Source organism: Talpa occidentalis, unplaced genomic scaffold, assembly GCF_014898055.3.
Source record: "Talpa occidentalis isolate TD23 unplaced genomic scaffold, MPIMG_talOcc4v2.1 talOcc4.8, whole genome shotgun sequence".
NCBI classification, from domain to species: Eukaryota; Metazoa; Chordata; class Mammalia; order Eulipotyphla; family Talpidae; genus Talpa; species Talpa occidentalis.
The window spans coordinates 2,597,123-2,621,852 of NW_023605194.1; the positions used below are offsets into that span (position 1 = coordinate 2,597,123).

Consider the following 24,730-nt stretch of genomic DNA (forward strand, 5'->3'; position numbering starts at 1 on the left):
GGGCGGCAGAGCGCGGCCAGTTACCTTCACCACCTCGCCGCCATCCACCTTCATCAGCTGCCTCAGGTTCTGCTGCAGCAGGCTGGTGTTGGAGCGCCACTTCAGGAGACCCAGCAGGTCCACTGCGAAGAGAAGCCGTCAGTGTGCGGCCCACAGCCGGCCCTCGCCACGCCCGTGAGGACTCCAGGTAGACCCCGCAGCAGAAACCAGCCTGCCCGGGAAAGCGGCGCCAGCTCAGCGTGTCACGACTCCCGGCAGCACTTGCGCCACAGGAGGCTGAACTCCTTCCTCCCAACTGCATTCGCCATGGAACAATTTCCACGTCGCCGCCTGAAGCGAGAACTTGGAGCCTGAGAGCAAGGCACCGGCCTTCCAGGTGACAAGGGGCGCCAGGTGCTCACTGCAACAGCCGGCACCTGTGCCAGGTGGGGGTTTCCTGCTCACGAGCAAGACTATTTCTCTTTGATGATAAAATAAGTGATGCAGACTCCAGCACTGACAACGCCAGTGACAGCCGTCACGGGAGGGACCCTGGGCCCGGAGATGACCCCCCGCCCCAGCTCCAGGCCCCACCCGCCCAGTGGCCTCCTTCCTGACAGCTGAGCGCCGGCCTGATGGTTTTCTAACAGGAAAATCACAGACAGACGCGGTGGTCTGTACCGACGAGCTGTGTCGGGAAATGGTGTCAAGGCAGCGAGACTGTTGACAGCAGGTGAGCCCAGCCATGCCGGAGGGTCCCCCAAACCCCCCCGCAGCTTCAGCTGCAGTCACATTACAACCCGGTCCCGAAAGTCCGCCACGCGCCCAGCACCCTGGAGGGGACACATGTGGGCTAGAATGGTCGCCCTAAGGACGTCCCTGGTGCAGACTGAAAAGAAAAATGTCATTTGGGCAACAGGTGGAATCCAGGGAGCCCAGGATCCCAACTGGACTGTAAGGGCGCGAACCACCAAAAGGGACGCAGACGACGCCACAACTCATGTACGGGCGCTTACTCGGCCGCAGCCGCGGGAGTCAGGGGCAGGGGATCAGCCACGCGAATGCAGAGGAGACAGCGGCCCGGAGCCGAACCAGCCACGCCGTGGCCCTGAGTTTCCCATCTGAGCGGTGGGACGGCGCCCCCGGAGCAGCCGCGCAGGGAGGGCTCCAAGCAGCGGGCCCAGCCCCAGGGAGGACCACAAGGAGGGGGCAGGAGGCACAGACATCGGCGTCCGTGCAGAAGTCGGCAGCTTCAGTCCCGGGAAAGAGGCCGCGTCCCCCCAGGACACACGTTCCGTCCCAGAGGGGGGGATCTCCACCTCGCCAGCTGCAGCGTCTCCAGCGGAGTCTAAGAGACAACCTGGACCCCACTCACGCGCGGGGACAGCCCCTTCGGACGCGAGGGAGGCAGAGGTTTACTCTGGATTGCACCTGAAGAAAAGCCACGCTGGGCAAATCCAGCGTGAGCGCCCTGGCGGGGGAGGGGTGGGCGCGGGTGTTGCGGGGACAGAGCGCCAGCTCGCCCCGCCCTGCCGGCCCCGGCCTCCAGCTCCCCCATCATAATTCATTTCACGACCTCGCTCTCATCACCGAGTCAGTTAATTGAGGAGAGGAATCCCATCTTATATGTCTTTTTATGTGCCCCCAAACATCCAGCATAATGCTGAGAACAGAGACTTTAATACAAACCCCGATGAATAATTCAGCTGCCGCTTTTCCCTAAGTAATGGGACTTTGAGGCCACAAATCAAGCTCTCAGAAAAATGACTCCCTGAAATGAGAGTCTGGGCCTCGGCGGCAGGTGCCAGCGGGGGCAGCTCCATCTTGCACACACCTGACACACCATCACCCCAAAAGAGGAACCACTGGCTGCTGCGAAATGAAAGTCAAAGAGGTCCCCTTTGCTCCTGGTGACAGCATCACCTCGGAATGTCCCGGTCGCCAGGCAACCATGGCTGGGAGCAGGGCGCTCTCTGCTCCTGCCAGGAAGGGGATTACCCTGTGGCTGCAGAGCCTCCTGGAGCTGGGGGTGACAGAAGGGGGTACACCTCCCACCCCGGGAGATTTCTGTGACTTAATCCCTTGGAGATTTCCCGGTTCCCTCTCCGGCAGTATGTGGCCAGGAAGGATTCTGTGGGCGGGCAACAACAAACCGCTCTTCAGAAGAACCTTGTTTGGATGGGAAAATGCGTTCAAGTTCTAAGTAACAACTGCTGGCTGAGCATTGCAACGTGACCCACGGGTAAGTGGCTCGCTGCAGTGACAGGGCAGGTACTCAGCACTGTGGGGAGCCTGCTGGAAAGCTGAGGACCCCCCATCTGGGGTGGTGATTCACCTGGAGCAGCCGCCCTCCAGTCCTGCCATCTTGGACCCTGGACAGCGCAGCCACCAGGCCAGTAAGGACCTCTGAGGACACACTTTCCATGACCCCATCCTAAACCAGCAGCCACCTGGCAGACCCCAACCCCTGGACACTAAACCTGGAAGCTCCTGTCCTGTGCTGCGGGGCTAGGCAGGGAGGTGTGTCCTGGAAGTCTCATGGGGTTTACTGCAGGACAGCAGCTCTGGTACCTCACCCTGCCTCAGGCACCGGGATGACAAAGGTAAGGTCAGAGCAGTGCCCAAAGGCCCCCACATCTGAGGGCGCTGTCCCCAGCTATAGCCAGCAGGGGCAGGACCGGATAACGCCCCACGCCCAGGCTGTGCTGCCTGCCACGTGCCGAGTCACGACAAGCCCAGGAGCACCATTCACAAGAGCAGCAGACGTGGGACATCAGCGTCACACGGGGCTGTCAGGAGGGAGCTTCCGAAGGAGAGCAGAGCCACTCTGCAAGGAAGGCCGAGACGCAGCCACATTTGGGGGCGCAGTGTGTGAGTGCTGGATTTGTGCAGGGGAGCCTCTGCCTCTTGCAAGCGTGTGCTCTGAATCAGAAGCAGCCTGGCTGGAGAGCAGGTGGCTGGGAGCCCACAGCCGGTGGGAACGGATGCTGGGCAGGCCCAGTGCGGACACTGGCACCATGGGAGGCCGTGCATGAATCCCCAAGGGGTGCCTTAGCTGGCCGCCAGGGCAGCAAAATGTGGTCAAAACCCACTTACAAAAATAAAGACAACTGGTATTATCTCAATGAGTAGCTCAGAGAGGGGGAGACACAGAGGGTGTCCATGGAACCTCGTAAAACCCTGAGGCAGGCCTTCCACCTGGAGGTAGAGAAGGGACATGAGGCTCAGACAAGGTCAGAGCCCCTAGTTCAAGGTCAGTCCCAGGGTTAGCCCAGTACGAGGGCTCAACCCCAACCCTCTGCTCTGACTCCAAATCTTATGCATTACCCCTCGTGCCAATAACCTTGGCCAAAAAGCTTCTTGAGAAGTAAATTCATTGACTGACTGATTTAATGTCAACATGGGATGATAATAGACGTGTTAGGGGGACGGCCGCCCCCCTTCTTCATGCATGGACGCCAGGGCACGGCACGCGCGAGGGGGCTGTGAGTGCCGCGTGGGCAGTGCTCCTGCCCCGAGAGGCCTCCTCCACGCACGGGGAGCATGAAAGTCGGGGTTGCGGGAGAGAAGCTGCCGGGTGCATGGGGACGCACTCACCGTTCTGGGTCAGCTTGGTGGAGCACACGAGGGTGGAGATCTGGAAGGAGTCCTTGCTGATGGTGCAGCTGCCCAGGCTCTGCATGCCCTTGCCCGTGGCCGAGTGGCCCTTCTCCTCCAGCTCCGCCTTGGTCGAGGGCAGGCTCAGGTACGTGGAGGCGTCCTCCAGCTTCTTGGCTTCGGCCTGCGGGTTTAATCGGGCACTGCGTCCAGCGCATTCCCCACCAGCCGCCCGCGTCTCCCCCAGGCTGTTATCCTCTCACCACCCCCAAATTCGCTGATGGTCATCTGTGAGCTGTTTCCGCGAAGGACCTGTCCTTCCCCGGGGAGCGAACTGACGCCAGCAGAGTGTGGTCAGACGGCACCGGGTGGGCTACGTGCGCCCTCCCCGTCAGTAAGTGTCCCGGGACTGCAGCTTCCGCACCAAGCGGGAGGCCAGCCCAGCGCAGGCGGCCAGAGGGACGTGGAGGTCCGGCCAGCAGGGATGCAGCGCATACCTTATAGACAATGAGGTCATGCTCCCCGTCCCTCAGCGTGGTCCCGTCGTAGCGCATCAGCTTGACGAACGCCAGCGCGAAAATCTTCTCCGATTTATCCTTCGCTGCAACAGACACGGATGGTCACCGTCCCGGGGCCACCCCACAGCAGCGCCAGAGGGGCTCCAGCGGCCGCCTTTACGGAAAACAAAGCAGCTCGTGACAGACGAGAAGGTCAGTGTGATGGAGGGGAGACGGGCCATGGCGGCGGGGGGGGGGGGGGCTCAGCAGGGAGGTGTCGACTGTGCAAACTACTCAGCACATCCTAGCGGTCCCATGACACCCTCACGGGCAGAGCCACAGGAGCGTGATGGTGGGGACAGGGCGACGGCTCTGTGTGCCCCACAGCTGGAGCCTCGCTGTCCCCGTGGCCACGCCAGGGTCGCGGAGACCAAGCAAGATGAAGGCGCCGGCTCTGCCTTCTATACAGTAGGGGGTTCCCCAAAACCTCTGCTGCACTGATCATGTGTCCTTCTGAGTGTTCCTGGAGGCCCGGCTGGACCCCAGCTCTCCCCAGGAGCCTGAGAGAAGCTTGCAGAGGGAGCGCGTGAGTGCGGCCAGTCCCTCCCTGCTGCCCTTGAAGCGAAAGCGAGGGCGGCCAGGGAGCACTACTCACAGTCCTGGGAGGATCGGTGGCGGAAGGTGAAGCGCAGGTGGCTGCGGTTGACGTCCTCGATGGGGATGGCCACCTGCGGGGGACACGAGCAGGCCTTGGGACCCCACACATGCGAGGCCTCACCGTGGGCCCTTAGACTGAACACCTTTCCAGGTAACCCCAAGTCCCACAGTGTTGTCCCAAGACACATGTGCGTGCCGGGGCCCGGCCTGCGACACAGATGTCTTCCTCTCCGAGCTCCTGACCCTCGCATTACGCTTCTAGTTGTAAAAGTTGCCCCTCTCCTGTTTGGCCCCAGCAGGGGTTTCTACGGTCCCTCTGCACGTGTGGAGACCTGCACGGGCTGCGGGGAGAAAGCCTCCTTGTGATCTACGTACAAGAACCAGACCCAATACACGGGCCATGAAGCCCGGACTGAAGCCCCAGATTCCCACGTCTCACGCGGGGCTCCCAGCACCCCCTGGCCTGGGTGGCAAATCCCAGCCCCTGGCGCCTCCCGGGTGGGTTCCGGCAGGTGGGCACGAGGCGTCAGACACAGGGCAGGGCCAGGGCAGGGTGTGCCCAGAGAGTCCCGTATCTTGGCCCCCCTGTTCGCCAGCGGTCTGCGGACAGCACACGCAACAGCAGCCCCGGGAGAGGCCGCGGCGCTCTCTGGAGGACTCTCATTTGTCTCCATGAAAGTCCCGTTTTTATGTCCAAAAGGAGATGAGAGTAAATGTCTTCCAAGAAATGCCAGCCCGGTTCCCTAGCAACCTTGAACGCCTTTGTGGAGGGCCTGCTCGGGGGCTGGGTGCCCTTCGAGAAGCGCCAGGCGGGTAGGAGGTGGGGGTTTCCTTGGGAAACAAGCGTGTGTTCCCCAGCCCAGGCCACGGGGTGAAATGACCGTGTAAATACCTTAACAGTCTCAAACCAGCGTGGCTGTTTGACCTGGTAGTAAATCACCGACTTGTACTCCGAAATGGCTTCATCGCCAGCACCCGGGAAAATCACATGCTTTGAAAGAAGCATAAAGAGCTCACATCAGCCCTCCCAGAGCCTGCGCGCCAGCAGCCCCTCCGCCCCACCAGGCCGCGAGGGCAGGGACAGGCGGCGGGATGCCGGCCCCCAGGCGCCAGAACATACCCGCGCCCGGCTCCTGAGCCAGGGCCAGCAAGGGGCCTCCACGTGGATGCGAGAGGCTGCTGTCCCCCACCCGCCACACACCCCCATCACTTTAACCTGAGATCCCACCCGAGTCTAGAGTAAGGGGACATGGGCGAGGAGAAGGCCACCCAACTCCCACCTGTTCCTCTACCGTCAACACCGACCAGCTGACCCCACATAGACCCAGCAGCAAGGGCGGCCTGCCCCCCTCCCGCAGAAGCCTGGCCGGCCTCACCGGCCGCTCTGAGCCTCAGGAGCACCCCCAGGGGCCCGCTCTCAGCCTCGTGGGCCCAGGGGACTGCAGCCCTCCAGCCTTGGTCCAGAGGGGATGGTCAGGACACCTGCTGGCTGCCTTGACCGCCGGTCCTCGGGAGGCCGCAGCCTGCCGGTGTGTCCCTTGCACCCCCTGCAGGCCTCTGTGCCTGGCAGGAGATTGCCAGGAAGAGCCAGGGAGCAGCACCGAGCTCCAGCCCCAGCCCCCCTCATGCCCTGCCTGGGCTTCAGCAGCCCTCAGGTGGCGACACTAATGTTATCTGGACACGCAGGGTGACGGCTGGACCCGGGTCCAGGGCTCACACTCGCCAGTGAGGCGCAGTGACAGGACTGACCGAGGACGATGGTCAGGACCTCGGGGGTCCCCTGGGACAGCGGCTGCCAGGACACCAGGACCTCTCAGGCAGAGGGAAGGAGGAGCCTCGCAGCCCCATGTACGTGGCAAAGTCCAGGTGACACATTGAGGGAAAAACTTGGCGCAAGAAATACCTCCAGCCGCTTCCCATCCTCGTCATACACAGACACCGTGACCTCGACGTTCTTGGCCGTTGTCTTGCTTCCTTTATCAAAATCTCCTTGGACCAACGTTACGTAGATGTCATTTCGAACATCACCTGGGGGAAAAATTATACCTTTAAAACCAATCCATTCCCCATAGCTTAGCCGTGAATTCTGCACAGCTGTCTCTGGCTAGCAGAGTTACACATGCTGTACAGGTGGCTGTGAGGCATTTTCTGCAAGAGTTTCACCTGTTAAAAGCAAGACACAGCCGCGGTCACCTCATAAGGCTCGTGGGAAGGAGGGACATGTCCAGGCCCCCACGACCTCTGGGCGCCTCACCTGGAGCCTCCACACCTGTGCAGTAGCCAGGCTCAAGGGGCTCAAGCTTCAGATGTGAGGTCCCTCCTTCCGGAGCGACCCAGGCCCGACAACCCCGTCATGCCTGCCTTAGGCCAGGGACGCGGTCACCCGAGGCTCAGCAGCCAAAGAACATGACAACGCCCAGGACGACCACTGGCGACGGGCCCTCGGCGTCCCTCTGAAGGGTGAAGGGAAGGCTGGGCGCAGCGAGTGCGGAGGCCCAGGAGTAGGGAGTGGACTTTCCAGAATGAAACTTCCCCACGGAGCTTCTCCCCTTGACAGGGCAGGCCGCGGGCAGGACCCTGAGTGGGGGCCAGTGAAGGGGCCAGAAACTGAAAACACACACACTCGTGCACCACATGCACACGCACACACACACACCACACACACACCCCACGAGCTGGGCGCTCCTCGGCTGAGAGCACGCACAGGGTGGCCTGGGAACCCTCAGCGCTGGCCGGGAGCAGCCCCAGGCCAGGGGACAGGAGGGACAGTCCCACAAGGGCAGCACACAGCCCCCCAGGCCACAGGACGAGGATCCCCAGAGATAAACGATCCCCTTGCTTCCTTGTTTTTCTCTTGTTTTTCTTAATTATTTTATTCTGGCCTTTAATGTCTCCAACTAGTAAACTGAGATTCCATTTAAAAGCCATTATCATGATAACCCCAGTGGGTCGCTGCCTGCACCACAGTGCGGCTGGGGGCAAAAGCTGCATCGCGACCCCGACCACGGGGGGCCAGGCAGGGGCAGGAGGAGAGGCCCCCCAGCCACAGGCCAGCCGCGCGGCCCACAAGTCGCTCGCCCTCCCGCCACCCACTGCGAGCAGCCGCCGCCTGGAAGTTGCATCAGCGCACAGAAGCCTCGTCAACAATACGCGCCCCTCGCCCGAGAGCCTCGCTCGCGGTGGCTGCGGGACACCCCCGTGCCAGGACCAGCCCGAGGGAGACAGGTTCTGAGCAGGCCGACCCACCGGTGGGGATGCCAGAGGCCCACGTGCCGGGGAGGAAGGGTCTGGCATAGGAGGGGACTCGGAGAGCACCCCTGCTTCCCACCAGGGCCCCCCAGTGGGCAACGAGAGGGAGAAGAGCCCAGGCAGGGTGCAGGCTCCCCACTGTCGCTGGAGATGCCCCCAGGCGAGTCGACCGGCCGACAGGACATGCAGGCAGCTCAGCAGAAGGCAGGGGTCTGAGGGAGGCCCCCACCACCTCCTCCCCTAGGACAAAGTTCAGGGTGACAGCTCGACCCAGACTGCGCCCCTCCGGGGAGCTGGAACTTGAGAGCCACACGTGGAACCTGCCAGGACAACAGCCGGGGGGTATCCCCAGGAGCCTCTCAGGAGGAGTTTGGAGGTGCAGACTCACTTAAGCCCCCAACTGTAAGGGAAGCAGAACCACTGTGAACTGGAAGTTCTGGGTCTCCCTTGGGACGCGAGCACGTGCTGAGGACGTGAGAAGTGCCGTGTCTTCACCCTGATGGCAGCTGCCTGTCAAGCGCAAGCACCGAAACACACGCTCTCCAAGTCCACATGGACCTGCACACACTGCCGGGGCCCAGGCAGTTTCACGCCAGGCTGAGGGTCACACCTGCCTCCTGCTCAGGTAAGCCACAGGGCTCATCTACCCAGGTGTGGGGTTTGCCACAGCAGCCTGCAGCCCCACAGACACAGGAAGGGGTGTGCTCCCGACGGCCCTCCACAAATGAGGCATAACTCTCCTGTGCACGGGCAGACCCTGCTCTCCGCAGGTACGGAGAGCCCCAAGGAAGGAGACCAGGGGGGCTGTGGATGTGGGGGCCCGGCCCCATCTCCCTGCTCATGAGCCAGGCAGCTCCAGGTGGCGGTTCACCTTGGTGGGAACATGTTCGGTGCAAAGGCTCCCGGAATCCTTGCATGGATGGAGCAGGTCACTGACGGGAGCGCTACCTGCAAGCCCCGCCCCTCAGATATGAGGACGAACAGTGACGTGCCCCCACGGCCTCTGGAGGATCCAATCAGATGATTAATACAAACATTATTTCCTGCTGCTCGCCTCAGCAGCGTGTTTCATCAGTCTGCCTGTTCTATTCCCCGCTCTGGCTCTGGTGAATTCTCTCACCCTCCCCCGCTTCTGACTGTACCCCGGTTCTTGTATAAATAAAATAAAAAATTAAAAAAAAAAAAAAACAAACCATTATTTGGAAGTGAAAAGTCTTCTGGAAACATAACAGATTACTCTTACCGTGGAGTCCGGTGTGTGTTCACTAAGTTGAAAATCCACAGTGGACTGAGGGATGAGAAGAACCACTGTCACACCTGAGCAGGTGCCACGTGTGAGCACTCACGGCACCACTGAGGGACCCTCCAGTCACCCCACTTGTTGGCCCGTTGCGTTCAGCCCCCCCTTCCATCTTTAGGTGAGCTGTCACCCCAGAGGGGCTGGCTGCACAACCTCGCAGACAGGGTGGGGGAGCCGCCGCCCAGTGCTGGCGGGTCCCGGGGACCCCAGCAGCTGTCACAGGACTCTCAGCCTCCAGTGTGGAAGCCCGGGGTGAAAGCAGCCTCTGCTTCAGCAAGACGGGGTTTAGGAAGATGGGGGCCAGCAGGGTATGTCCAAGGACAAGGCACCAGTGCTCCTGGGACCTTGCTGGCTCCAGGCCTCCCTCCGCTGGGCCCACAAGAGTCCTGGGGGCGCCAGCTGTCTGAGCTGGCTTCAGTTTTCTGTTATACCCCACAGCTTCCTGACTCCAGCCCCCAGATGGAAGGAAATACCCTTCTTTGCCTCTCCAGGGAGCGTGCCCAAGACCAGAGGGGCAGCAGCGAGGTGACCTCACGTCTGGGCCCAAGGACGGGGCCATCAGGTGGCTCGGTGTCCACCTGAACAGTGGCCCTCGCCTCTGAACTCACGCTGGACACCCGCCCGCTGTCCCAGGGCCTGCAGGGGTGGGCATCGCTGGGAGCCTAAGTTATAAGTTAGTGTGTCAAGGCACCGCCCAGCCCTGCGGCGACCAGCCCCTTAGCAGACGCTAAGCTGCCCCTTGACTGCACCAGTGACCAAGAAGCCCCCGCGCAGCCCTCAGCCCACAGCAGGGGGCATGCGGGGCGCAGCGCCCACTGTCCCTGGGGCAGAGGGTGAATCACAGAGCACCCTGGTTACAGGCACCAAGGACCGCGGGACAGAGGAGTGAGGGGCCATGACGACAAGGACGTCTGCCCCGCTGCCGAGGGCACACACGGGTTCTCAGGCTGGCCTGACCCTCCTGTCCTGTTCTGTGTGCCAGGAGCCGCACCCCACGGGGATGGAGCCCGCCCTCCCCCGTCCGCCCGCCAGGGCCCGCCCGCTCTCTCTGGCCCTGCTCCTGACTCAGGAGGGGCCCAGGGGGGCTCCGGGCGCCACGTGGCCACGTGCTCGGCTCTCCGGGCCAGGGCTGCTCCGGGCCGGGCACACACACTGTCTGTGACAGCGACACAAGCCCCCAGAGCCCGCAGCGCTGGCCAAGCCCAGGACACCAAAGGCATCGGCTCTTACCAGGCATGATGATCTCCGGGAACCCCGTTTTCCGAGCCACGGCCGTGGTCCTGTCCACTAGGTGAGGAAACTCTTTCCTTATCTGACGAGTATCTCCTGGAAGCAGTTTCAGTGTAACCCACAAACCTAGAAAAACAAGGGTGCATGAGCCACGGTCGCCCTGGCCGCCGAAGGCTTCACAAGACCAGCTCCACTGAATGAGGCGCCTTTAATTCACGTCTCAATGAGGGTGTAGGAGAAAGCAGTGAGGGGCCAGGGGACGGTGCCCGGCGTCCAACTAGCTGGGCCTCGCCTCAGGAGGGGCCGGCACAGCCACAGGGCCAGCCGCCACAGCACGACTCCTTGGGGTGCTGCGCATCAGACAAATCAGGAGGGAGCGTGTTTCTGGGGGTGCACTGAGGAGGTCATTGTTTTACCATCTCCCAACAAGGATCACAGCAGAGGAGGTTGCTGGGGGGACACCAGGCCAGCCCACGCTGCGCCGAGGGCCCTGGGCCTCCCGCACCGCCCGCCTGCCCAGAGGGGGGGTTCCCTTTCCTGAATCACACAAGACCCGGCAGCAGGTCAGGCCAACGGGACAGCCAAGCGGACTGCCCCCTCGAGGGAGCGCGCCCCGCTCCTGGCTCTGTCCTCCGGCAGTGACAGTGCAGTCGACGTGGGCTTGGTCCCAAGCGGGGACAGCAGGATGAGGGTTTCTCAGATCTCAGAGCGAGCCCCACCGAGTCACTCCAACTCAAGCCCCTTCCGGAGTGCGGGGTGATGGGATGAGACCAGCGTTTACAGGAGTCAGAGGTAAAGAAGTGACGATGGAACCTCTGTCCCTAGCACCGCTCGGGGTCCTGCCGTTCAGGACCAGCTCCCCGGCGATCTGAATCCATCACTGAGTAACTCAGCGGCACAAGTCAATTTGCTCCCACACCTTTGAAGCCGAAAGACAACATCCTCCTGAGGAGGCTGGGTTCTAAACACTTTCCTCCACCAAAGAAAATGGGGCCAACTTCCAAAGAAAAAGTGCTTTTGAGGCTGACTTTGGCTTCACTAGAATAACAGAACGCAAGAGGAATGAGCGCACGTCACCCCACGAAGAGCGGGCGCCAGCCTGAGGGTGCGCGAGGAGCCACCATCACACAAGACGCCGGCACCTCTGGGTGCAGGGGGCAGGCTCCCAGGGCTGACTGTGAAAGAGGCTGACACCTGTGATGGGCAGACATGGAACAAGCCAGAAAGAGGCCAGAGCGCAGAGAGATCTCAGCAGAGGCAGGAGCGGGTGCCAAGCAGGAGCATGGGAAACTCCCTGGCTTGACTCTCCTATGCCCTTGCCACCTCCTCCCTCCCTCTGCCTCTGGGGGGTTGGGGTGTTGGGTGAGCCTGGTCATTGAATGTGGTGGGTTCTGCCAGGCGAAGCCCCCCACACCTACAGCTCACTCTGAGCTCCATGATCTGGGCTCAGGGACACGCACCCTTGGGTGAGAACGGCCCTTGCATTGCAAGGTAAGCCTGAGGGGTTCAGTTCAGTTCAGCGGGCATCTGCGGTCCCCTTGAAAGTGCTGTCAATGTTCTGGTCTCTATGCGCTTTCTCATGTGGCCTCAGAGAACTGGGACCCCAAATATCAGCCCCCGGGCCTTGGCGTCCCAGAGTGGGCCACAGTACCTGTCCCCCTGGCAGAGCAGGTGGGTCCTCTGCCCCAGTTCCTGAGGGCCTAGCCCCGATCCTGCCTCTCCTAAGTGAGTCTGTCATGAGTCTAGCAAAGCTTTGATGATAGTAAGAGATGAAACCCAAGGCAGTGGGGTGGGGCCCGGGATCGAGTGCCCAAACTGAGTCTGCCTCCAACCGAAACCACTTTCATGGGCCTTCCCCAGGCCTTTCAGCAAAAGTGCAGGTTGACACGTTAGTTTATGAGAAGATGCTCCTGGAGCAGCTTAAAATCGCTCCATCGACAGAAGCCACATTTCATCAACATGGGGCTGGGGATTTTGTTTTGCTTTTTCCAAAGAGGGGGGTTGTTGTTCACACCAAAAGAAATCCAAAGGTTCCTCATTCCTCCAGAACATTCTTAAGACTCAACTCATACTCAGCCTTTAGAACAATGGGACACGAATCATGAGAACGGCTTCCGAAAAGCCCAGGGGCGGAGGGCAACCAGGCGAAGACGCAGGGTGCTCCCCCAGGCCCGCCATTTACCATGAGTCTGCATCCAGTCACAGACTGAGGCGTGGCTGTACCTCGGGGCTAAAAGCAGCCTCAGGTGGACCTTCTGAAGGTGACCTACCCTCAGCCCGCAGGCAGGCCTCAGAAAACTGTTGTTTTCTGGCAGCCCTCCCGGCCAGCCCGGGTGCCAACTGTCAGCAGCCTGGGTGATTGATTCACGGCCTCTGCCAACAGAAGGTCAGCGGCTCGGAAACTTGTCATAGTGGGATTAAAAATGAGGAGTGCAAGAGGGAGCAGGGGAGGAGAAATCCCTTCTATTGCAAAGCAAAGGGGAATCAGTCTGCAAAATGGAGCCCTTTCCAGGTGACGGGGAGCGGGGCAGCAAAGCATGCCGCTGTGATTAGTGTAAGACTCACACAGGATAAACAGAGAAGGGCACTTGCAAAGGAGGGGTACAGCCCACAGCTCCATGTTCCTCTAAGCAGGGGGATGAAAGAACGGTGGACAGTTACTGACTTCACTTATGAAGTCTTCAAAATGCTTTCAAAAATAGCTAGGATGAAAAAGGGCAAATGAATGAGTTGTTTCCTGTCTCATCAACTCTGGCCTCTTCCCAAACATTTAATTGTATCCCACTCAGTCTCCCCCTCTCTCCCAGGTTAGCTCTCAGCAGTACTTAGAAAGGTGATTAGCAAGAAAATTCTCAGATACTGCGTCAGGGAAGAACATGCTGTAATCCAGCATTATACACCATATCATCACCACCATCACCATCACCATCATCATCACTATCGTCACCATCTTCATCAGTATCATCCCCTTCATTACCACCACCATTGTCACCATCACCACTATCATGCCCACCAACCATCACTGTTATCAACACAATCATCATCATCACCTTATCACCCCCACCACCATTGTCAACACCACTATCATTGCCACCACCATCATCACCACCATCATCATCACCACCACCATTATCATCATCACCACCACCATTATCATCACCACCACCATCATCACAAGCATCACCATTATCATCACCACCACCATCATTATCACCATCATCCTCATCACCACCATCATCATCACCACCACCATTATCATCACCACCACCATCATCACCACCATCATCATCACCACCACCATTATCATCATCACCACCACCATTATCATCACCACCACCATCATCACAAGCATCACCATTATCATCACCACCACCATCATTATCACCATCATCCTCATCACCACCATCATCATCACCACCACCATTATCATCACCACCACCATCATCACCATCATCCTCATCACCACCATCATCACCACCACCACCATCACCACCACCATCATCATCACCACCACCACCATCACCACCATCATCATCACCACCACCACCATCACCACCATCATCACCACCACCATTATCATCACCACCACCATCATTATCACCATCATCCTCATCACCACCACCATCACCACCACCATTATCATCACCACCACCATCATCACCAGCATCACCATGATCATCACCACCATCATCATCACCACCATTATCATGATCACCATCATGACCATCAAACTATCGTGCACACCATACCACATGACTCAAGTTCACGTAAATAGACAGTTATAGAAACAAACAAAATAACAGAATACATACCCTGGCCCTTGTGGTTGACTTCTTTGGCAGCAATGACTTTGTTTATAACAGTTTGAAGGAAGTCATTCTCCCCTGCCACCCTGGGTGAAAAACGGGATGACATGTTCAGCGGCTTGTGTCGAATGGCGTCGTCCAACGCGAGCCTGGAGGGCACGGGACGACCAAGACCACAGGAGACAAGGGGGCAGAGACCCAGAGGTCACGGTAACAAGGGAACACAAGAGATCATCGTCACCGAGTGCGAGAGTGTCATCGAGTCAACGCACGACAAAGGACAGGATAGGTGACAAGAGAGACAGGGAAGAGCATTGATCAGGAAAATGCTGAACCACACAAGAGAAATAAAATGAGGCCAACCCCATCCCCAGGAAATAAATATTCATTAGGGTCCCGCTCTGATTCTACCAGACAATAATGAACCAGGGCACTTATCTGAAAATCACATAAATGGACAGCATTTAATCCCAAGGGATGTTTTGGCCATTTCTTCAACTTCAGAAATTCCTGCCCACAGCCTCGGTCAGGGGGCAGGTGATTTGAAGGGGAAGGCAAAATCATGACAAAACAAAAGAGAGATCCCTCTAAACGAGGTGCGTGGGAGCTGGGGGAATCGCTCCACACCGTCAGACTATACGCTCAGCCTATGCTGCTTCAAAATATGAAACGAAAAGCTTAGTCTTTGGAGAACACAACAGCAATTGCAAATGCAAACCACCCATGTTTGGGAAGCCCATGGATCAGAGCTTTTAATAGAAGCTGTACTCGCATCCAGGAAATAAATAACAGGCAACATGTGCAGAGACTATGTGCAAGTTCGTGTAAATAGACATTCATAGAAACAAAAATATAGAATACGAAAGGAGCAAGAATGTAAGTCATGTATATATAGGTTTTCAAATAATTTCTGGGGGAAAAAAGGGCAGTGTTATTCATCACGCGAGCCCACGTGACTCATGAGAGCTGAGGACTGCTTCAATTTGCCTCGCCAAGTTAAAAGGGACATAGAGAGAAATGTGCACTGTGCTTCCTTCCCTAAAACTTCTCCTGCCATCAAATAAATCAGTTTTAATGGAGCGAAAAACAGTTTCATTAGCATGACATTTCCCAAACAACTGGTATCAGAGCTTATTTTGCTATTAAAATCATGCAGATCTTTGTTTCTAATACCACAAATATTAATCTGCATATCTATCTTCCTTTAGTGGAACGAGGAGCCACAGTCACAGTGGAGTTGCGCCTGGAACAGTACTTTTTAAAGTGAACATTTCCCCCAAAGAGCAAATCAAGACGGCTGCCCCCGTAATGCCTGATGCGTCCCAGGGGAATTCAGATCAGCAAACCTGAAACTAGCAAACCTGAATTCTCCTCACTTTTCAAAAGATAACCCCCTGCAGACATTAGCAGGCAAGAGGTCATCTCACCTCAGAAATACATGTGGGCATCAAGAAATACTGAGGTCTCATACATCACAGCATGCAAACAGCACTGGCGCCTTATTTCTCAGTGCTAAAGAGGCAATTTCATATTATCATTTTGTAAAATGAGAATGCATTTTCTTTATTACCCCAATACCTGCCCATGTTCAATGCTGAGGGGCCCCCTGTTTACTGAGGAAGCTTGCAGATGCCGTAACCTGCGCTCCCTGTCCCTCGCATGCTGCAGTGAGGACAAGAGAGCACTGGTGATGGACAGGCTCTCCAGCTGCACTGCCCAACGTGGCGGCCGCCAGCCACCTGGGGTAACCACACTCTAAATGGGGCTGTGATTGAAAATGAAATATTTCATTTGATTTAATTTCCGTTCATTTAAATAGCCACCTGGGGTGACCGTATGCAACAGACACGTAAATCTAAAGCATCCAAACCACTGAGGTCTCGGCCTCCCATGATGCAGCAGACACACACCTGGACGCTCGGGGCTTCCTGGTGCTCGTGTGTCGGAGAGATTCGACACCTGCTCGCGGGCTACGCTTCAGGGCGCTCTCTGACCAGCCACCTGCCTGCAGAGAAAACCACTCCGGGCCGTGTCTGAAAGCTGGGCTGGGTGGTGGCAAGGCAGGGGGCCTCCCATCCATTGCCTGTGCTCACCCTCCAGTCCCCACTGAGTGTCACCAGCCTCCAAGCCCCCTGGGCCAACACCTAAATCTAAAATTTCTAAGATGAAATTTGTTCCAAGCTCGAAACCAGATATGAAAAAACAGGAACAAGAAAAGCCAGCGTGTAGGGCCGCACGCAGACGATCCCAGCCTCCTCGTGACTCGCTCTTCTGCTAGGACTTCACACGCCCGGGAGGCAGCTGTCACTCTCCATTAGCCGAAACCATTCCCCTCCCTCTTCCTGGCTCTCCACCTCTGTCTGAGGGGCCCAGTGCCCTTGAAGTGGACACAGGCCATTAACCAGGTTCACGCCTGCTTTAATCTCCAGGGGAATAACACCAATTCTGCCAGCCTCTTCCACGGAATCGACCTTCCAATCAGAGAATCAATCTAATGAATCTCCTCCAAGTGCCTCTCAAGCTGCCCCACCTCTCGACAGCGCGGGGTCCGAACTGAATGGAGCCCACACGGGCGGGCCCGGGCACGTTCACTCCAAGCAACAGCCGGGCAGAAACTCAGCCGCCCGCGACCTGCCTCCCAGTCTTATTTCTCGCTTTACAAAAGAATTTGTCACTATTTTATTGGGTTTTCTACTTTGCGAACAGCAACCTCCCGGGATGAATTTGAGAGTGCTGTACTCCGAAAAGGTGAGCTGGTCTTCGAACAAATCAATTATGTGAAGAAATACGCTCAGGGTAGAATTGTAATTCTGTGTGTCCTGAGCCGTCACGTGTAAAATCTTCCACTTCAAGACCATAAATAAACCTTAACCCGGGATTCTGGAGGCGACAAAAATGCCACGCACCGGAGCAAAATCATCAATTCCTATTTGTGCTGAGTTTATCAACTTAATTATGGAGATAATTATTACAAATATACATTTTCCATATTATATCTGCTCAAGTATTGTGCTCCATACTTACGGCTGAAAGGGAATGAAATGCTGTTTATCTTCATCGTCTACTTTTCCATTTATTATATCTGTTACATCCATCACTGGGGACAAGAAAAGAACAGAGGTTGTTTTGGCTTGAGTGTTATCATCACAAAAAATAAAGGGAAATCAGTGTCTTCTGACCAACAACAGCACAAACTCGACGGTGGGACTTTCTTAAATTCAAGTTCTAAGTATTTCCACGTGTGTACGACACATTAAATTCCCTGAAAGCGCTGGCCCTAAGGGGAGGGTCCCCAAGGGGCAAAACCATGTAACACACGTTTCCCTTATATCAGCCACACCGCGGAGCTCCACGGGGCGCGTCCTCTAGCAGCGAACACCTAAGGCGGGCGGGTGGGGCGGAGGAACGGAGCGCCGGCTTGGATTCATTCGCTGCCATGTGAACTGTCACCGGTGGCAAGAGGCCGCCCCGTTGAATGGGGCAGTCTGAGCCTTGCCTCTGTCCCCCGCACTCCCTCATAATAGCGCAGTTAGGAGGTAGCCATGACGCATGGGCTGGCCTCTGTGGACGCTGTCTCAGGGACACCTGACAGCCGAACCTCACAACCACCTCAGGGTCCCCTGGGGGAGGCTGTCAGAGCAGGGACGAGCGGCCGTGCCCATGTCAGAAAGTTGGCAAGACCCGGTGCCTGAGCTCTTGCCGTTCTATTGAACCACCTTCCTAGATGCCCCCGGTGGTCCAGGCCACCAGCACAGGGGAGGCCGACGTGCTCGCGGTGCACCTGTGTTAAGAAGACCCCACCTGGCTGCACGCCGGGGGCCTCAGTCATCCTGGGGCCAGAAAGGACGTGCACTGTCCGTGGTGCTGACCGGCTTGGCTGGCCACGCACCAGCAGCCCAGGCCAGAGAAGGACCTGAGGCCCCTGCTGGACCTCACGCGCAGCTAAAGGAGAGTGAGCGACATGTGTGGCTCCTTTTCTCACCTGTAGCCCTTCCCTAGTGATGAGAATCCCCTGCTGAAAATATGGGAAGCTTGTGCTTCTCCTACTTCTCCCCAAAGAAAAGGGGATGGGATTATAGCACCAGAACAGCAGCCTCTCCAGCGCATGGTGGGCCTGACGCAGTGGGTCCGGAAGGAACAACCCCACACCATCCAGGAGCAGAGCTACCCACAGAGCAAAGCCAGGAATGTGTTTAGAGGCAAAGGTCGAGAAGCGCAAACCATGTGGACACATCGGTGGTTGCTCGGGAGATGGCTTGTCTGGACTCAAGGAGGCGCCTCCAGCCTCCAGCCTCCAGCCTCCAGCCTGGCCGGCACCAGATCATAGCACCCATCACCATGAAGGTGCTCATGTGCCGAAACCAGCTTTTTACCACCAGTTAGAATGAAGGACTCAGCTGATTTTATACCCAAGTCCAGTCCTCAGTTCTGCAGCAGCGGCCCATGCACTGGCGTGGACCACAGCAAGGTTCTTCTAACCCTGGGGGACCCTCCCCAGAGCCAGTCCCTAGTGGGACCTTTTTGAGTGTCTACAGCCCTCTGACCTGTCATGGGCCTGATTCAGAGGGTCCCTGATGGCCTGACACCCCGGCCAAACCCAGCCTGTGGGCCTAGAGCACACCAGGAGCTCAGCAACTACGTGTAAGATGCAGCAAGTGAGCAAAAATGCAGCCACTGCATTGAGCAGCTGGGCCCTGCAGCTCCTGGGAAGTGGCCCAAGCCTCAGAGAAAGAAGGCTCAGCAGCCACCGGGCCTTGGAGACACCTCAGGGGTCTTGGCCCACAGTCCCGGGCCAGGAAGTTCTGTGGCTGAGAATCTGATTCTTACAAAAAATCTGTCACCAAAGGAGAAAGTGAAGGTTGGGGTTTGGAGGAGGGACTCACCCCAAACTGACCGCCCAGGGTCTCTACGTGATTCAGGTATGAGGCCTGGCCTTAAAAAGGCAAGACGTGCTGTTGGCTGCCTGGTGGTGGTGGGACGGGGCGTGAAGGGTGCAGCTGACAGGAGACAGCACGGAGCACTGGGAGGCGAGGGGTACAGCGGAAGGGACGTCACGGTCACCGCAACGACAGGGGGAGGGGCAAGGCCAGGCAAGCAGGAAGGCAACTGCACTAGCAGCACAGAGGCGGGCAGCCGGCAGGCCCCGCCTCGCCACAGGCCACGTCCACGGCGCCACCCTCCCAGCAGCCAGAAGGGCCCAAAGATCCGCACTCTGGAGACACCCACAGCCCAAGGACCAAGAGGCTGAAACAGCGCGCGGTGCAGACACCGCCGCGACGGCCGTGATTTTTAAATAGTAAGTAAAACGTTCACATGGCAATGTTAAGCGTTTTAAAAAGACAAAGTGCTACGGGCAGTCACTAGGCGTTTGGCTACAGCACACCCTGAAAAATGATGTTGGTAAAAAACTGAGACTAAAGAGACAGATAAAAGCCAAGCAGGCAATAAGCAAACTGAAAAGATAAACAAGGACAGTCTGGTCTGCCCTTGATCTTCCAGAGGCGATGAATGTCTCCCCTGGTCGTCATACAAGAAACCCAGCTACACTTCAGGAATCGAGACCCCCCTACGCGCACATGCTGACACAACCCAAGAATCAAGACAAGGACAAGGATGAAGAGAAGGTCGAGCAACGCAAGCCCACAGCCGCCGCGCAGGGACAGGGAAACGCTTCCAAACGGTGAGAGTAAAGCGGCGAAGAGGCCAACTGCTCAGAACAGCCCGGGACACGCTCCTCTCTCTACCGGGGCAACACGTCTCTCCCTCTCACGCTGTCCCCAGCAGCCTAGCACACAGGAGGAAAAAGCGCCCTGCTTAGGCCGAGCGTGCCCCGCTTGGCGTGAGCCCTGCCTCCCCACCACTTTGCCTCTGTGCCAACAGGCCCCGAGATCCGTCACCGAGCACAGACGCCCTGCAGGCCTCTCGTGATCAGCTTCCCTGCGGGCCGAGAACATGGGTCAGGGAATCTGCCTGCAGCACCCACACAGGACTGACTTCTGAGACTCCACCCTGGGGCCCCTGAGCTGCGTGGACTGTAGTCACTCAGCGAAGAGCCAACACATATTTTGTTCTCTCCCATGGAAAGGCTGATAAATCAAAGCCCTGGGTGCTAACATCCTGCAGCAGCTCCTGTCTGCAGAGCGTGGGGCCCGGGCCGAGGGGGCAAAGATGGATTACCAGCCACGCCAAAGGGCCGCCGCAGGCCCGAGGTCAGCTTCCGGGCGTTGTTGTCCCTCAGCTCCATGCGGCCCACCCTCACGATCTGACAGACGAAACTGATTTTCTCCCTCTTCAGGTCTTTGCTTCCAAGGTCCTAGAAATATTAATTTCCATAAATTATTTTGGAGAACCATTACTCAATGCAGGTTCAAATGAAACAGACAGGGAGAGGTGGATGAGGCGGCTGAGACCACCCTGCAGCATGTGAATAAGCCGCTCCTGTGGCTAAAGGGAGCCGAGGAACAGTCTCCAGTGAGCGCTAAGTGAGCTCAAGGTGCAGGTTTCAGAGCCAGGCCCAGTGGGGGCCCGTCTTTGTCAGGGCGGTTCTGAGCCAGCTAGCGCCCCAGCTCCAGAGGGGTCTGCTCTGGCTCCGATAATCGGTGCCTGAGTGACGGGCAGCAGGGGGCACGGACCCCTCACGAGAACGGGGCAGCTCAGAGAAGGCCTGCAGGTGCACTTACAGTGAACACAGCCCGCAGGTGATGGAGTCGGTCTATGTCCTTGGGCAGCCCGCAGCTCGACCAGCGCACCAGGTAGTTCTCACTGGGGAAGGAAAGAGGAACAGCGGGTGAGCTGCCCGGACACACAGAGGCACGCGAGGGCACAGGCCAACTTTCTGAAGGGGCCCTGCGCACGGTGCACACAGGGATAGGCCCAGGCTCCAGCAACCTCAGACAGCGGTCCCCCATGCACAGGTGAGGGAGCCCTTCCCGACCACCCAGACAGACTCGGGGGGCTTGCTGTGGACGCGAGGTTATTCCAATTGCCATGAATACAGCAAATGCCCTTCAAAGTTGGCATTTTTTTAAAGAATTTTTTTTGTGCATACAAGAACTGGGGTACAGACCAGAGGTGTAGGGGGCATTGAGAGGATTCCCCAGAGACAGAGTGGGGAGCAGAACAGGCAGATCTACTGAAATCCACTGCTGAGGGGAGCAGTGGGGGGACAGGAGAGGTCTGCCGTGCCATGTCAGTAGCTCCCTGGCTGGGTATGGAACTCAGGTCACCGTGGCTGGCAACAGCTTCATAGAGCTGCGACTTTAACGCCTGCGTCACCAGGGAGGCCCTCAAAGTTTGCACTTGAAAGTGCATTTGTTCATTCAGGATGAGCACAGGGTGAGGCTCCTGGTTCAGCCACAGCGTAAACACCTTGCGGAGCCAACCAACCGCACATGGCAGAAACACAGACTGAGCCCCTCAGGGAGACACCGAGGACTGTCAGAGTGACCGTAAGCCCACCCCGTGTTCTGCTTTCTGTCATAAACTAATTTTTTAAGGTTTGAATAATACAAGGGAAGAAACTGAAGGTTTAAACACACACCATGCTGTCTGACCCGTCATTTTCCATCTGGGCAAAGACAAGGTTACAAGGGACCAACATCAAGAAGACAGAAAGGGACGACCCCAGAGATGACAGGAGCTGGGGAAGGGGGTGCAACATTCTATTCAACAAATACTGGAGACCTGACCCAGCAGCCCTGTCTAGACACTAGAATCCAGCCAGCCATCCCGGAGCAATACGGTCACTCAAAGGTTGACAAATGGGGTTACAGAGAACAAACGTGCAACAAGGCAAAGCGGGGCGTTGATCCTCACGGGGTAGACCCTTAGAATCTGCAGGATGGTAGCTCTGCATCCAAGCACCCACGAGCCCGCAGGACAGCCGCCCTCGCATCCAGAAGGAGCAGGGGTCCGGCTGCTTGGGGGAGGCTGCCCCACTGCTGACTCTGTGGGCCCTGCCAGGAAGACTTCGGGGTGGGCCACCGAGCAAAGAGGAAGGGGCAGCAGGCCAGGGCACTGACCTGATGAACTTGGACTCCACAGGGTCGTACAGGGACATGAGGACTTCGGCATCTTCTCCTATTTTACAAACCACATTCTTGAGGTTGACAAACAGGGCCAGGGAAGGGGTGGCAGCAAATTTAGCTTGTCTGTTAATGTCCATGTTCTGCTTCTGAGACTGTGAGTGGAAATAAAACAGCCAGGTAACGAGATCAACACCCAGTGAGCAGCTGATGGCAATGACACATCAACACCGTCCACACAGTCATGCCCTCGTCCCCACTCCAGGGTCTCGGGACACACAAGCACCCGCTGGACACAAGCATCCTGGGCACAGCACAAGCCTGGGACAATCTGCTCGGGCACATCCCTAGGAAGGCCGGACGTGCACCTGTCTGATCCGTGAGTGAGAATGACCATCAGGAATAGCTGCTTGTTTCGTTATTAGTTTTCCAATTAAAATCAACCCTGACATGGCTGTCAGGTTCATCACTATGTCCCACTGTGCCCGGCCCGGGACATCTAGGGCGCTCAGGAAACGCTTGCTGAATGGACAGCTGCCCCATCAATCTATTTCAGAATATCTGGTGTCTACGCAATTCCATGAGGCCGTGGCTGCTATACCCAGGACCTCAGACACGAGCCACAACATATCATCACCCGGATGTATGTCCCTGGCTTCTCGAGCTCAAGTTCACTCCCCGCCCCAGTCAAAGGGGAAATGCAGAATCAAGTCTTGTACATGAGACGAGAGGTCAGACTCAGCGTGCTGAGACCCTGCCTGCTCGGAGGAAGCCAGCGCAGGCCCCTGGGTGGTGGCTGCCTCGGCCTTTATTAGCCCCAGTTCTGGCCTCACTGAGGTGTCAGCCAGGCTGAAAGCTGTACTGGGAAAATGTACCGCGTGTGTAAAAGGCATATTACGGAGGCAGACTTACTTTTTCTTCTTGTAATCTTTCTTCCACTTGCTTAGAAGCTATTTCATGGGCTCTGAAGAGACTGATGGTGCTAGTTAATTCCGGATCCAAAATGTTCCCATCTTCGTCTCTCACTACCAGGTCCAAATCAAGAATTCTGGAATAACAGAAATTTAAGAGTTCATGAAAATGTGCTTTAACATGATTTCCGCCCCAGCAACTGAGCAAATGAGAACATTCCATTAAGTCTGGGTCACCCGTGAACATCAGGGAACAAAATTCTGTAAGGTTGCTTCATTGAATGTAGCACACCTACCCTGGAATTTAAAAAAGAACTCCAATTCTTCTATTGCCATAGTGACTTTACATAGCAATTAGCAACTTTACAGATCTACAAAGCCCAAATGAAATAGTATGGATAACTATGTGAAATATAGACACTTTAAAGCACACACATACTACATATGTAAAATGTATGTATAGATGTATATGGGGGATCTCTATATATTGTGTATGTGTCGTGTATGTGTACATACGATTTTTGTGTGTATGTATGTCTGTAGTGCATATATATGTGGTGCATATGGTGTGTGTAGAGATATACACATTTGTATGTGTGTGTTTTCATATATACTGTCACACACACACACACACACACACACACTCTGAATTGATGGTGGGCATCATCCCTGGTGGGGAGGCAGGAGGAAAAGCTGGCAAAGAACCACACTCCCACCCCCTGGCTCACCAGCTCCCCACCTTCCTGCTACCTACAGCCAGCTCTAACTTGCAGATTAACCCGGATTTCTGATAAAGATGTTCTATTGTGTCTCAACCATATGGACGTTATTCACAATAATGTGAAGAGACTTTCTGGCCAGATGGCTCAATGTGGTAGCCAGCTTGACACACAAGCAGCATCTGGCTAATAAATCTGCCCATCTATATCAGGAATTATTTGGGGGCAGCATTTTCTCAGAACCCCCAAAGCCAACAAAGTGGCTAGGTGATAATGACCATGAGTTTTATTTCAAGAACAAGCAAAGGCAATTAATTAGCTACGGAGAAGTCAGGACTGGGCTGCGGAGGTCCGGACTGGCTTTCCTTTGAGTAAGACCTGATCCTAACCGCAGAGCCCTCACAGTTTGCCTTTGGGATTTTCTTCCCGCTATGGGCAATCTGACAGAAGCAGGATTTTTTTTTTTAATAAGACAGCAAAGGAGTCATTTGAAAGATAAATTTCAATTAGAAAATGTCTTTCACTGTTTCCAGTTGAAGGAGAAAGCTGACTTGCCAACGATCACGTTCCATCCCTCACACTCCCCTCTCCGCGCGCACCTTACACTGGGCGTCAGTCCGAGCCCCGCTGGCCTGAGAGGTTCGGGACCACCGCGCCGCACCACTCGCAAGGCCATCACCAAGCCTTATTCTTCCCTCCTTATAGCCACTGAGCAAACTCCATCAACGGGGCCTGGCCACCAAGGGGAGGGTAAGTGGGCC

The 24,730-nt window shown here is 56.7% G+C and overlaps 1 protein-coding gene across 2 annotated transcripts in view; it reads right to left on the bottom strand.

The window, feature by feature from the left end:
* The window catches only part of DOCK1 (dedicator of cytokinesis 1), a 345,405-nt gene that overhangs the window by 269,636 nt on the left and 51,039 nt on the right, over positions 1-24,730 (bottom strand). The window contains exons 7-19 of one of the 2 annotated variants that reach the window (XM_037496903.2): positions 23,252-23,387; positions 22,337-22,494; positions 20,996-21,077; positions 20,493-20,628; positions 17,340-17,412; positions 14,322-14,401; positions 10,510-10,635; positions 6,634-6,758; positions 5,623-5,721; positions 4,729-4,801; positions 4,074-4,177; positions 3,577-3,760; positions 25-122 (exon numbers count right to left, since the gene is read on the bottom strand). In XM_037496903.2, the coding sequence (XP_037352800.1) occupies positions 25-122; positions 3,577-3,760; positions 4,074-4,177; positions 4,729-4,801; positions 5,623-5,721; positions 6,634-6,758; positions 10,510-10,635; positions 14,322-14,401; positions 17,340-17,412; positions 20,493-20,628; positions 20,996-21,077; positions 22,337-22,494; positions 23,252-23,387 (1,474 nt within the window). Of the gene's footprint in view, positions 1-24; positions 123-3,576; positions 3,761-4,073; positions 4,178-4,728; positions 4,802-5,622; positions 5,722-6,633; positions 6,759-10,509; positions 10,636-14,321; positions 14,465-17,339; positions 17,413-20,492; positions 20,629-20,995; positions 21,078-22,336; positions 22,495-23,251; positions 23,388-24,730 lie in introns of both variants that reach the window. The other variant, XM_037496902.2, reaches the window with a different exon arrangement.